A 14,050-nucleotide genomic window follows, 5' to 3' on the forward strand; every position below is an offset into this window, starting at 1 on the left:
CTTTTCAAATATGGCCACTTTTGTATGTCCTCTTGATGTGGAACATTACATTTGGAAACAGGCATAGTCTTTTGTGTCATGACATCTGGCAGCTCAATATAATCATCATTATCAAGCGCTGCAACTTCAAGTCCAGATATTATGTTTGTATTCACAATGTTTTTGTGTCCCATTGTTCGCAGCAGGACACTTGCTCTTTTGCCTTTCACATTTAGTTTTCTTGAAAGACTTTCTGTACAAAAGGTGCCAGTGCTGCCAGGATCTAAAAATGCATACGTATTTACAGGTGAACTGCACTTTTTACTCCTGACTTGAACAGCTACAATAGACAGCACTGAATGATCTTCATCACCGGCCCCAATGTGGCCACAGGTTTGCGTGGATGCAGTTGAGGCGCTGGCTGGTTGTTGACTGTGTTTAGTGAACACTGTATTGCCATGTTCAATATGCATGACAGTGGGGTGCCTTTGGTGACATACAGCACAGTCCATTCGATTTCTGCATTCTTTGCTTGTGTGACCAGCTTTGAGACATCCAAAACAAATTCCTTTTTCCTTAATAAAGTTTACTTTGTCCTTGTGTGACTTTTCTTTGAAATGAAAACATTTTTCCAATACATGATTTGTCATTGAACAATACAAACAGCTTTGACTTGCAGAGAATTTGTTTTTATTTCCTGTTGCATTTTTGTTTACTTCCGTTACATTTGTGGCAAAACTTCCCTTTTTTCTTTGCTTTGTGTAGCTGTTATTGGAGCTCTTGGGAGTGGAGTGCTGTGGATCTTGGATGTTGCCAAAGAGTGGATCAGATGCAATTTTAACTTGCTTTTCAATGAATGCGACTAGATCAGTGAATAATGCTCTTTGACCATTTCTCTCCTGAAGTTCACAAGCCACAGTTCTCCATCGTTCCCGCAATTTGTAAGGAAGCTTTAAAATGATGTTTCTCATATTTGTAGGTAAATCAAGTTCTCTCATATAAGCGATGTGTTCCGTTAAGTTTGAACAACCTCTGAGAAACAAAGAGAATGCCTGGAGTGCTTGTATATCTTCACTTTTAATTGGTGACCAGTTATCAATTTTTTCCATGTATGCATGTGCAATTTTATGTTCATTCCCAAAATGCTCAGCAAGAAGATCTTTGGCTCTTTGATAACCTTGTTCAACAGGTAAATGCTGGCAACTGTGAACCAGGTCTCTCGGCTGCCCCCTGGTGTACTGTTCGAGAAAATTTAGACAGTCACTCCAACTGGACACTTTAATCTCCACACCATTCTCAAACGCTCTGATGAAAGATTTATATTGAAGTGGGTCTCCATCAAAGACTGGAATGGTTCGAGAAGGCAGGACAGAGTTCATATTTTGCTGGACCAACATAGAAGTGATGTCATTTTGCTTTTGCATTATGTCAATCATGCTGGACTGATTTATTTGTGATTGCAAATGAGCACTTTCAACTGATACAGGCGGAGCAGTTTGAGTTATGACTGGAACATTTTTGTTTTGCAGCATGTCAGGTGACTTTTGTTTGGGACGAACAACAGATGGTTGCAAATAGGTACTTTCAAAGGAGACAGGCGGAACAGCTTTAGTTATGACTGCAACATTTTTATTTTGAGACATGTCATGTATTTTTTCTTTGGGACGAACAACAGGTGGTTCTAGTGTTGTGACATGACTGGCACCAGTTTCCATTTGCTCCGGGACAAACACTTGGGCACTTGGATTTAACGTTGGTGTAGCACAACTTTTATTTAGGTAAGAGTTCATGCCATCAGAACGCTTGGAGTAACGAGAAACTTTTGAACCACACTGAGATGAATTAATGTCCAATACATGAATCTTAGCGTTTGTAACAGCAAGTTGAGTTTCAAGTTCGAGTTGTTCCTTTTTCCTTTTAAGTTTTTCACTTTCAATCCGGATTTTTTCCTCCTCTGCTTCAATTTCATGTTTTTTATTAAGAGCAGCAACCCGCTCCAGCAGTGCAGCTTTATCGACTTCTGCTTTAAGGCGCGCTGACATTATGGAAGAAACATGCGATGCTTGAGAGCTCGTCTTTGAAACATTTGACTTATTAGTGCAGCACACATTCGAGGCACTGTCCTCTGGATTTAAATCATCAACAGGTTTACCGTCGTCAGCGTTTGGCGACACATTTGAATGACCGACATCACGCAGCCAACTTTTGACACGATCCGTGAATTCACAGTACACAGTCATTTTATTTGCAATGTGTTCGTTTTGCCTTGTAAGTTCATCTGGAGGTAAAGGCAATTTTACGAAAGCATCGTGCGCATCCTTTACGTCTTGGTGACGTTGGATAAACACGTCCAAAAGAGAAGCGACATTTTTAGAATTGTCCTTTGAAGCCATTAATATGTTCAAATCCTCCATCAGCCTTTTGGCTTGTTTGTTCTTTGCATTCCGTTTTTCTTGACATGTTTGTAATTGCAAGCTCAATCCTTTAAACGTGAATTTCTGACTCCTTTTGGGTGAAGCTTGTACATTTTCAACATTTGATTGTGCTTTTGCGACATCCGACATTTCAACAAAACACTTTTAAAGGTGGTCTTTTATGACTCAATTTTCAAGAGATGCACAAGAGTTCAGAGCAACAAATTCAATCTTTCATTCCAAAGTTGTATGCGTCAGCTTGGTGCGGTTCATCTGGTGGTGCGTAAAGGTACTGCAGCATTAATCCAACCTTTGATTCCTCGTCGACAAATGTGTATCTTTTATTGATCGCTATCATCAAACTCCAATCGTTTGGCCGTTTTCCTTTACAGCATTAGCAATCATTTTACGTACCATTGTCTTTGAAGAGCAGAGCATTTGTTAGTTTGTTGTGGGCGAGGCAACTTTCCCGCTGAAGACTCCACAGAACAAAAGGCGTTGGATTAAACAATCTTTACGATGCCATCCGCGCATTAATCCATTGTAATCCTTTAGATCTTGATCCGATGAATCCTCCTTTAGGTCCACGGGCAGGTTTTTTACTTATATAGTGAGTATTTGTCAACAAAACTTAAACTTAAACTGCGACATAAGAAAACTTCAAATAAACACTTCAGACGCACCCTGGGTTTTTGGTTTACGCAGCATTCAAAAGAGAGCAATGTCCAAACAAACTTAAAGTTTCAAAAAGAGGGTTTATTTTCCAGATTTGGACGGCAAACAGCAAGATTTCATGTAAGGCCTACTTGCTGCCTCTCCGACGTGACTGGTAAAAAACCATTAGCCCACCCAGGTGCGTGTTGGACAATGTGCGCTACTCCCCTATATCCCCTAGGTGCGCAATAAAAGACTAACCAAGTAAAATAAAACAAAAAGTAAGCAAATTAGACTTAACTTAGCATATTAAAAACTACATAACAAAAAAGAAAACATACTGATGTGCAACTAATAAACAAAAAGTGACATTTTAGCTTTAAATCAAAAAACTGACAAATAGCTCCTACAGATAGAATCTACTGGTTTTGCTCAAGTCTTTTGTAAAATGTTTGAAGGTGATTTTTCTAGTTTATCAAATCTAACTTTATTCATAATGAAATCAACACTGGTGATCAGCAACGGCAGAATAATGAATAACCACGTGTTTATAATTAAGAACATAAAAACTGTAGGTACAGGGATCGTAAACTAAAAAGTTGTTCTGGCTGAACTCTTTAAACAGGTGAGTCAGGTGGCACGTTTTATTCGCTCCAAGTTCAGTTCTTTATTTCAGCCTGAGCCTGTTATTACACAAAACTGCCTCGTCAAGAATTTATTTAACATACAATATGAAAGATTCCACCTGAGCACAATGATGAACAATTTATAAACATCAGTGCAGATTGAGACTAAAACCCTCTTAAACAAACACATTATCAGGCGACTGTGAACCTCTGCTCTCCACAGTAAAACACTGTTGGCTCTGAACCAAAGCTGAGTCACTTTGTAGAGGGAACTTCCTGATCAGCTCAGAGCAGGGCGGTTCTCTCCCTCCCTCTCCCTCCCTCTCTCTCTCTGTAAGTTTCTGTTTTGAGGAAGTGAAGTCAGTCTCTTCTCTCAGACGCAGAAATGGCGCAGAGCTCTCTGGACTCGGCTCTGAGCTGTTCCGTGTGTTTGGATGAACTGAAGGAGCCGGTCACTATTCCCTGTGGACACAGCTACTGCAGCCTCTGCATCCACAGCCACTGGGACCGAGAGGAGACAGAGAAGCGTCTGTACAGCTGCCCTCAGTGCAGGCAGAGCTTCAGCCCCAGGCCTGTCCCAGTCAAAAGCATCATGTTGGCAGGTTTAGTGGAGGAGCTGAAGAGGAGTCGGCTCACAGCGCCCCCTGCTGACTACACTGCTCCTGAAGATGTGAGCTGTGATGTTTGCACAGGGAGGAAGCTGAAGGCGCTCCGCTCCTGTCTGCAGTGTGTGGCCTCTTACTGTGAGCGCCACCTACAGCCTCATCATGAATCTGCAGCGTTTCAGAGACACCAGCTGGTGGCGCCCTCCCACACACTCCAGGAGAACCTGTGCTCTGAGCACAACGAGGTGAAGAAGATGTTCTGCCGCACAGACCAGCAGCTCCTGTGTGTGGTCTGCTGCATGGACCAACACAAAGGCCACGACACGGTGTCCACAGCCGCAGAGAGGGCCCAGAGACAGGCACAGCTGCCCAATCGAAGGACCCGACTGCTCCAGAGCCTCCAGCACAAAGAGACAGAGCTAAAGAGGCTCCAGCAGGAGGCCCAGGACATCAGCCGCTCTGCCCAGACAGCAGTGCAGCGCAGTGGGGACAGCTTCAAAGAGATGGTCCTCCTCCTGGAGAAGAGACGCTCTGAACTGGAGCAGCAGATCCGGTCCGAGCAGGAGACCCACCTGAGTCGAGTCCAAGAGCTTCAGGACCAACTGCAGCAGGACGTTACTGAGCTGAAGAGGAGCATCTCTGAGCTGGACACACTGTCCCTCACAGCGGACCACAACCAGTTTATACTGCGCTGTCCCCCTCTGTCCACACACACCGAGGAGACAGAGTCCAGGATTCAGACCGGACCAAGACTGGACTTTGAGGACGTGACCAGAGCCGTGTCTGAGCTCAGGGACAAACTGCAGCTCAGTCTGATGGAGTTTAAACTGTCCCTCACTGAGCCCATCACCAGAGAGGACTTCCTCAGATACGCACGGGACATCACTCTGGACCAGAACACAGCACACAAAAGGCTCTCTCTGTTTGATGGAAACAGAAAAGCTACATTTACGGATGTATCACAGGGCTATCCAGATCACCCAGACAGATTCAGTGTCTATCAGGTCCTGAGTCGTGAGGAGCTGACGGGACGCTGTTACTGGGAGCTGGAGAGGAGCAGGAGGGTTTACGCAGCAGCTGCTTACAAAGACACTGAGAGAAACTGTGTATTTGGAAACAATGATAAATCCTGGGCCTTACGCTGTCATAACTCTGGTTACTCATTTTATTATAACAAAGTCCAGTTGAATCTCTCAGGTCCGTTCGGGTCCAGAATCGGGGTTTACCTGGACCACAGCGCAGGGGCTCTGTCCTTTTACAGCGTTCAGGACCAAACCATGAAGCTCCTGCACAGAGTCGAGACAAAGTTCACTCGGCCTCTACACGCTGGAGTCTGGGTTGGTCTTGGAGCCAATGCGCATTTTCTTCAAATTTAATAAAACTGTAAAGTTCCAGACAATGATAACCTACACACTAGTTTTATTTTGTAAATCTTAAATGTGACTAGTTTAAAATGTCTATTTCAGGGGCGTTAAGAGAAAGCATCTTATTCTCATGTCATTTTGAAATAATGTCTTTCCCTCTGAAGAATCTGAAAACAGTAAAATTATATTTTCTAAATTCTCTGTAACTTAATGAGGGAATTTCTTTTTTACAATGTCTTTTTCATTTCTAAACTGCCACTAAAACTGGCTTCAGTAAATTTTCCAGGAGTCATTTTTCAGGACATGACCCACAGTTTGGGAAACACTGACCTTGAGGACGCCTGAAGAGAACAGATCTTTTATATGTAAATGTTTCTATCTTTATTATAAATGTTCTATCTCAGGTTATTGTGTTTGAAACTCTAATGGTTGAAGTAATGTAATATAATAATGAAATAATGTGTGGAAGTGAACAGTGTAAATATATTGTGCCTTAATAGAAGACATTTCTGGATGATGTGGTATAAATGAATGTTCTCATCGCTCTAATGTCGTTCATGTTTCGTCGATGTGAACTTTGAACTTTGTATTCACATGCGGTTTGCTGTAAACACGGGGTTTGGCTCAATAAAAGTTTTTGGAAGGGATTTTTTATTGCCGACATTTTGTTCAGACGTTCATCAGAGGGAGAGAAAATGGAGACAAACCGTCCACAAGTATCAGAACTATTCAACATTAGGATAAGGTGTGTTTAATTTGGTCCAGCTTCTACATTTGAGTTCCACAATCAGGCAGGAGGTAATAATGACACAAATCCACAATCCACAGTCTCACACAATCAAAAAACTGTTTGGCTTAAACTCAGGCCGACTTCCACACACAACAGCGCCCCCTTTGTCTATGAATAGAAATACAGTCGTTCATAAGCGACCAGGCGAGCAATAGTGGGGTGCATTATAAAGGAAGGTTATGAAATCGCACTTTAAGGCCAGGTAGGGCAAAGTGCAATATTATAACCGCACTTTATTCAGTTCGAACAGGAAATGTGCAGAGACTTATTAAGTATAGGGCCGAGGTGCAATAGTTACTGCAGAATATTACAGTAAAACAGCCTCTGTGAGTCTGTATCTAACCTATGTTGTGTGTCAGGCGTCTGTGGAAACACGTGACGGAGGCTCTGAGGGCAGGAAACATGGACGGGGCAAAAGGAGAACAAGCGCCACCTGGAGGAGAGGCAGAGAAGTGACGAGAGGCAGAGGACGGCCACAAGAACAACCTGGACACCCAAGTCCTTCAGCAAACACGTCAGTGATCCGACCTAAGAGGAGACACTGCAGGAAACACTCAGATATTAAACATTTTAGGCCATTTTTCTGTCTTATTGTGTAAAATTTCACCAGGAACCAGAGAAATTGTGAAATCCTCATAATAGGAAACTTTATTGTGGCCCTGATTTTTATATTTACAGATTCATGTTAAAAATTGTAACTTCAAATGCATTTTTCTCTGTTTGCGGCAACAACATTTCCAGCTGAAGTTGCCGCTACAGACGCCAAACGTTCCAGTCTTGTTCTATACAAGAGTTTGAAGATTTGTTTTGCAGAGATCCATTTCCCAGCCTGGATATGTGAGCTTTGGTTGCAACAATTATTGGCAATTTATTGTAGTTTTAAGCTTTAAATGCCTTATTCTTCTATGAAAATATTAAACGATGAAACATTTGCAATATATAGAAATAGGAAATATGTAGGAAATATCTCTTTGAAAGAACTGCAGTTTGCCAAAATAGCACAAAGTTAAATACCGTGTACAGGCCGTGCTGTGGAAATTGTGATTTTGTATATTCAGAGCTTTACTGTGCACTTTTCTGTATAGATTCCAGCTTTACCAGAGCTTAAACAAACGCATTAGTCTTAAAGAGCACTTTTCTACACAAGACTATTCACAGTTTCATTCACACACTTTCCATACTTCCATACTATCCATTGGTTTGTCCCTTGTGGGCTACTGTAGATCCATCGCATTTGATTTTGATCATTTCTTTGCGATTTTATTGATAAAGAAACTAAACCTATGCAACAGGAGACAGAGGGCGGCCTGGGCTCTTAGAGAAGTCTGTCTTTGTAACAGAAATGAAAACTGAAATAAATAGCTTGTTCTTAATCATGTTTTCATTCTGTCTGGTTATTGTCACATTATCACAGTTTAATGAACTGTTCAAAGAAAATGAGCTCAGGAAATATGACAGACCTGTGTTTTAGGAAGTACTTTTGTTTACTCTCTGTTATAAGGTACGTTTGTTCGTACAGTGCAAAACAAACAAATGATAGAATCTACTGGTTTTGCTCAAGTCTTTTATAAAATGTTTGATGGTGATTATTCTAGTTCATCAAATCTAACTTTATTTATAATGAAATCAACACTGGTGATCAGCAACGGCAGAATAATGAATAACCACGTAAAAACAACATAAAAAATGAAAACTGTAGGTACAGGGATCGTAAACTAAAAAGTTGTTCTGTTATTACCTGCAGACGAGTGACTAACAAAAAACTGCCTCGTCAAGATTTTATTTAGCATACAATATGAAATAATGATGAACAATTTATAAACATCAGTGCAGATTGAGACTAAAAACCCTCTTGAACAAACACATTATCAGGTGACTGTGAACCTCTGCTCTCCACAGTAAAACACTGTTGGCTCTAAACCAAAGCTGAGTCACTTTGTAGAGTGAACTTCCTGATCAGCTGATCAGCAGAGCAGGGCGGTTCTCTCCCTCCCTCTCTCTCTCTGTAAGTTTCTGTTTTGAGGAAGTGAAGTCAGTCTCTTCTCTCAGACGCAGAAATGGCGCAGAGCTCTCTGGACTCGGCTCTGAGCTGTTCCGTGTGTTTGGATGAACTGAAGGAGCCGGTCACTATTCCCTGTGGACACAGCTACTGCAGCCTCTGCATCCACAGCCACTGGGACCGAGAGGAGACAGAGAAGCGTCTGTACAGCTGCCCTCAGTGCAGGCAGAGCTTCAGCCCCAGGCCTGTCCCAGGCAAAAACATCATGTTGGCAGGTTTAGTGGAGGAGCTGAAGAGGAGCGGGCTCACAGCGCCACCTGCTGACTACACTGCTCCTGAAGATGTGAGCTGTGATGTTTGCACAGGAAAGAAGCTGAAGGCACTCCGCTCCTGTCTGCAGTGTGTGGCCTCTTACTGTGAGCGCCACCTACAGCCTCATCATGACTCTGCAGCGCTTCAGAGACACCAGCTGGTGGCGCCCTCCCACACACTCCAGGAGAACCTGTGCTCTGAGCACAACGAGGTGAAGAAGATGTTCTGCCGCACAGACCAGCAGCTCCTGTGTGTGGTCTGCTGCATGGACCAACACAAAGGCCACGACACGGTGTCCACAGCCGCAGAGAGGGCCCAGAGACAGGCACAGCTGCCCAATCGAAGGACCCGACTGCTCCAGAGCCTCCAGCACAAAGAGACAGAGCTAAAGAGGCTCCAGCAGGAGGCCCAGGACATCAGCCGCTCTGCCCAGACAGCAGTGCAGCGCAGTGGGGACAGCTTCAGAGAGATGGTCCTCCTCCTGGAGAAGAGACGCTCTGAAGTGGAGCAGCAGATCCGGTCCGAGCAGGAGACCCACCTGAGTCGAGTCCAAGAGCTTCAGGACCAACTGCAGCAGGACGTTACTGAGCTGAAGAGGAGCATCTCTGAGCTGGACACACTGTCCCTCACAGCGGACCACAACCAGTTTATACTGCGCTGTCCCCCTCTGTCCACACACACTGAGGAGACAGAGTCCAGGATTCAGACCGGACCAAGACTGGACTTTGAGGACGTGACCAGAGCCGTGTCTGAGCTCAGGGACAAACTGCAGCTGAGTCTGATGGAGTTTAAACTGTCCCTCACTGAGCCCATCACCAGAGAGGACTTCCTCAGATACGCACGGGACATCACTCTGGACCAGAACACAGCAGACAAACGTCTGTCTCTGTCTGATGGAAACAGAAAAGCTACATTTACGGATGTATCACGTAGTTACCCAGATCACCCAGACAGATTCAGTGTCTTTCAGGTCCTGAGTGGTGAGGAGCTGACGGGACGCTGTTACTGGGAGCTGGAGTGGAGAGGTGTGGTTTATGTAGCAGCTGCTTACAAAGACACTGAGAGAAACCTTTATTTTGGAGACAATGATAAATCCTGGGCTTTATGTTGTCATAACTCTGGTTACTCATTTTATTATAACAAAGACCAGTTGAATCTCTCAGGTCCGGTCGGGTCCAGAATCGGGGTTTACCTGGACCACAGCGCAGGGGCTCTGTCCTTTTACAGCGTTCAGGACCAAACCATGAAGCTCCTGCACAGAGTCGAGACAAAGTTCACTCGGCCTCTACACGCTGGAGTCTATGTTTATGATGGATCTGCACATTTTCTGAAATGAAACTGTAAAATTCTGGACAATGATCCCACATACACTGCACAACAAAAAAAGCCCATCTATCTATCTATCTATCTATCTATCTATCTATCTATCTATCTATCTATCTATCTATCTATCTATCTATCTATCTATCTATCTATCTATGTATCTATGTATCTATCTATCTATCTATCTATCTATCTATCTATCTATCTATCTATCTATCTATCTATCTATCTAACTTAATAAGGGAATTTCTTTTTTACAATGTTTTTGTTCATGTCTAAACTAACTGGCTTTAGGGCATTTTCCAGGACTAATTCCAGCTATTGCTGGGTTGCAGGTGACATCACAGCGTTCTAAAGGCCTATACTATTATATAGAGGAAAAATTAGTTCGTTTTTGAGGAAATTTTTGGTCTTGTACAGAGAGATCTTGGACCCAGTGACTGATATTAAAGATCATTTTTTAAATTCATATATTTTCTTTTTAGCTATGACTTGTGAAAGTGTAATGTTATTAATAGGAAAAACTGGCTCTTGCCCCCCGCTGGGTCCAATGACATCATCACATTCTAGAACCTGCAACCCAGCAATTCAATATGGACTATTCAACATTAGGATATTATAGTTATTATTAGCTATGCTTAACTTGACTGAGGCCTGAGCTCAAATACAATCTGACTCATATGGACAGTAATAAAGGGTGTAATAACTCGTTTTTGACATCGATGATTTGCATTTTCTGGTCTCTTCTGCAAAGATAAAAATCATAAATATATGTAGAACTATGTATTGTATTGGAAGCATTATGTAAAGTCATAACACATCAAATTTGAAAATGTCTGAGATAATATCAATAAACATTTGTGTTGGGGAAAAGTGTAGAATTTCCAAAATCTATACTGTTTTGTAATTATGCATTTGCAGAACTATAGATCCACCTCTTTTGTGTTTGTAAATGTTATATAAAAGTTAAATCACGTCTCTGGGGCAGAGTGTCCATTTACCATATGGCTATATAGTGTGTTGTTTATATCCTGATCAGTGCCCTCTGCTGGACACGTGTGGAATTCTTTACTTTCTTTATGTAAACTGCCCCCTAGTGGCTGGAGTGAGCGTTCTGGTTATTTCTTTAAAAAATCCTATCTCCGCACAGGAATGGGCTTGTGCTCTACAAGTCAGGGGCCGGATTGGGGCGCCTGTTGGAGACCCCTGGTCTAGATTGTCTGCTGCAACGATAAACAAAACAAAACAAAAAATGTCAATGAATACAGAATGTTTACAGATATTATGCTACATTATAACTAAACTCAAATTTGAAAATGTTTGGGACAAGATCAAAAACCATTGGTGGTGGGGAAAAGTGTATCTCAAAAACTATATAGTCTTTTGTGTCTCTAAATATTATCTAAACGTTAAATTACGTCTATGCCTGTATGTCTTCGCACTCCCGGCATGTGCCAACTCTGTCTGGACCCTCAATCTTCACCGTAGAGTTACTTGAGAGATATTTTGGTGACTTTACCAACCCCTAATTGTAGCATGAACTGTGATAGTAATATTGTTGTTATACACGTGTAGCAGTCAGATCGGCTGAATCAACTTGGGACATTGTAGAGTCACATGCACCTTCAAAGGGGCGTCCACATGTCCCCTCTCCCCCTCATACCGTTCGCAAAGGGATGATGCACGGGTTATTGAACGCAGAGGATAATTATATTGGGCTAATGCTTAAATACATGTATTTCCTAGTTAGGTATGGGCAGTGGTGTAGCAAGGGTACCAATCAAGAATGTCGGGGGGCCTCTGGTGGCCCCTACCGACTTTGGTTACATTTCAAATTCTATTCTAACCTTCATCGAGAGCGGGGCGATACGCAACTTTAATAGTTTCATAGTAATCCAAAGAGATCTAAAGATCTCAATCTAAAGAGGAGAGAGGAAGGGGCGAGGAGCATGTTTCTGATCACAGCAGACTCGTATCCAATCACCTGAGTGTGAGCCACGGACAGGTGGGCGTTTTCCCGTCATGCACGGGGCCGTGGAGCCGCTGCAGTTGCCTCTGGAGAGATGCAGCGGCTGATCAAGTCGGCTGCTCTCGTTTGGGTCTCACGATCTTTTCGTGCCCCACGTGCCCGTGACATCAGAGCCCGTCTGGAGCAAGTCGGACAGAAATCTAACCGGCATGCACCGTGCGTCTGCAGTCGGCTGTCAAAACTGTGTCCGTCTGGCGTGCACGTATGCCATGCACGTAGCCGCGTACCTCGCAAACATGGTGCTGCTGTGCAGATGCACCTGTCTGAGCCTTAAATGAATAATTCTTTACGTCAGGTTTGTTTCGGGTTCGGGCTGACAATTCAAGTTAATTGCTCGGGCTGGGTCGGGTCGGGCTTTATAACGGGGTTTGATTTTTTGGGCCCGATGTAATCTCTAATTCCTGTCTCCAGGTGCTGTACCATCTGTTTGGGGCATACGTGGACGCTGGCACCATGACGGCATTGGACGTCTTCCTCGGCATAATCTACTCCTTTTTGGCACCCCTGGGAGGACTCTTCATAGGAGCCATATGTGGAATTCTCACGGCCTTGATTACACGCTTCACTGCTTCACGGCTTCGGGGTGTATATGATTGCTGAAGTTTTCCACATGTCCGGAATCATGCCGTAAGCTGACACAGATTGATTGATTCCACATTTTATATGTGCCTTAAAGGGGCTAGATGCAAGTTAGTCATTTTATGCTCACTACTGCCACCTCAGGTCTTATGCGTAACTACAGTCTCTATATTAAGCTCGTGCATGACAGCGCTTCGGACCCGAATCAACACCTTTTTGAGTGACAGTGCAGGATTTTAGAGGCAGTTGTGGTGGATACGTCTGGGCTCATACTACACATAAAAATAACCCAAAAGTCTTATTCTCAACGATAGAAAATGTTTTAAACCCTAATTTAAACAAAACTCCTTTTAACCCCACAGATGCCTCTGTGAGGAGTTTGCAGACCACTTCAGAGGAAAGATAGACACTATCAGATGTAATATTTTATCTTCCCAAAGTAACACGGTTCTAAATACATCTGATGGTCTATTTGTTCCAGAGGAAACACTGGACAGTTTTGTCCTGGTTAATGCGATGCTTGATAAAGCTTTCTCCTCAGTGAGGCCCACCACATGTCTTTTGGACCCAGTCCCAACCCCGTTTTTTTTTAAACATTTCATGGATCTTTTAGAGACGAGCTTCTAAGCATGATCTGATGATGATATAACACAATATCGATCCCAAAATGTGTTAAAAATTTGACCTACGGTGTAAATATTTCACCAGAGGAGACTTGGTCATTTTGAGTCATTAGAAAGTAGGGTTGTGCTTTGTGAGACACCAGGTTTACACATGTATGTAAAAGCTTATAGTCCAGAGCTACTTTTGCCATTGTTGTCGCCCATACTTGCACCAAACACTTGATGATAGATGAGTGAAGTGTCTGGCACATAGATACAGCAACAGTACACATTGGCCAGAGGAAGTGGACTGAGGGAATGATGGGCAAATGCTCTACCACTGAGCCACTGTCGGTAAATCCAGCCCGCACTGGGACTAAACCAAGACTTGAACAGCAGTAAACGTCAAATCCAGGACAAAACTAAAAATGGGTGATAGAAGCGCTACATTTGTCACCTCCAAATGCTGCCCACTTTACTACTGTGGAGCGTGAGGGACGGTGAACTCACAGTAGGTGATGACGCCGATGCACACGAGCAGCAGCACACACACACATATGACCACAGTGGTGAGGATTCTCAGGGCTCGAACAGGCTCCGGCTTTTCATCTGCAACTAGAGAGGAAAAGGAAAACAATATTATGCTGACATAAAACACAAGGGATTTATACGTTTTGTCCCTTAAAGCTTTATTATTCATTGGATATAAGATACCTCTATTTACTATTTAATTGTTATCGTATTTCCTGTCTATTTAGCACACCCTGAGTAAGG

At 43.2% G+C, this 14,050-nt stretch overlaps 2 protein-coding genes across 2 annotated transcripts; both read left to right on the top strand.

Annotated features, from left to right (window-relative positions):
* Positions 1-4,017: 4,017 nt before the first annotated feature.
* Positions 4,018-6,209, top strand: LOC306966457 (tripartite motif-containing protein 16-like). The gene has a single exon (XM_079561224.1). The coding sequence runs from the start codon at positions 4,059-4,061 to the stop codon at positions 5,652-5,654; it is 1,596 nt and encodes a 531-aa protein (XP_079417350.1). The 5' UTR covers positions 4,018-4,058; the 3' UTR covers positions 5,655-6,209.
* A 2,253-nt stretch (positions 6,210-8,462) lies between these two features.
* LOC306966459 (E3 ubiquitin/ISG15 ligase TRIM25-like) lies at positions 8,463-10,125 on the top strand. Its single transcript, XM_079561226.1, has one exon. The coding sequence runs from the start codon at positions 8,490-8,492 to the stop codon at positions 10,077-10,079; it is 1,590 nt and encodes a 529-aa protein (XP_079417352.1). The 5' UTR covers positions 8,463-8,489; the 3' UTR covers positions 10,080-10,125.
* The last annotated feature ends 3,925 nt before the right edge of the window (positions 10,126-14,050 follow it).

The sequence above is a fragment of the Gobius niger genome (genome assembly GCF_951799975.1).
Source record: "Gobius niger genome assembly, chromosome: 8".
Taxonomy (NCBI): Eukaryota; Metazoa; Chordata; class Actinopteri; order Gobiiformes; family Gobiidae; genus Gobius; species Gobius niger.

Excerpts from the sequence above, each read along its gene's own strand:
- LOC306966457 (XM_079561224.1), top strand. The coding sequence starts at position 4,059 with ATGGCGCAGAGCTCTCTGGACTCGGCTCTGAGCTGTTCCGTGTGTTTG.
- LOC306966459 (XM_079561226.1), top strand. The coding sequence starts at position 8,490 with ATGGCGCAGAGCTCTCTGGACTCGGCTCTGAGCTGTTCCGTGTGTTTG.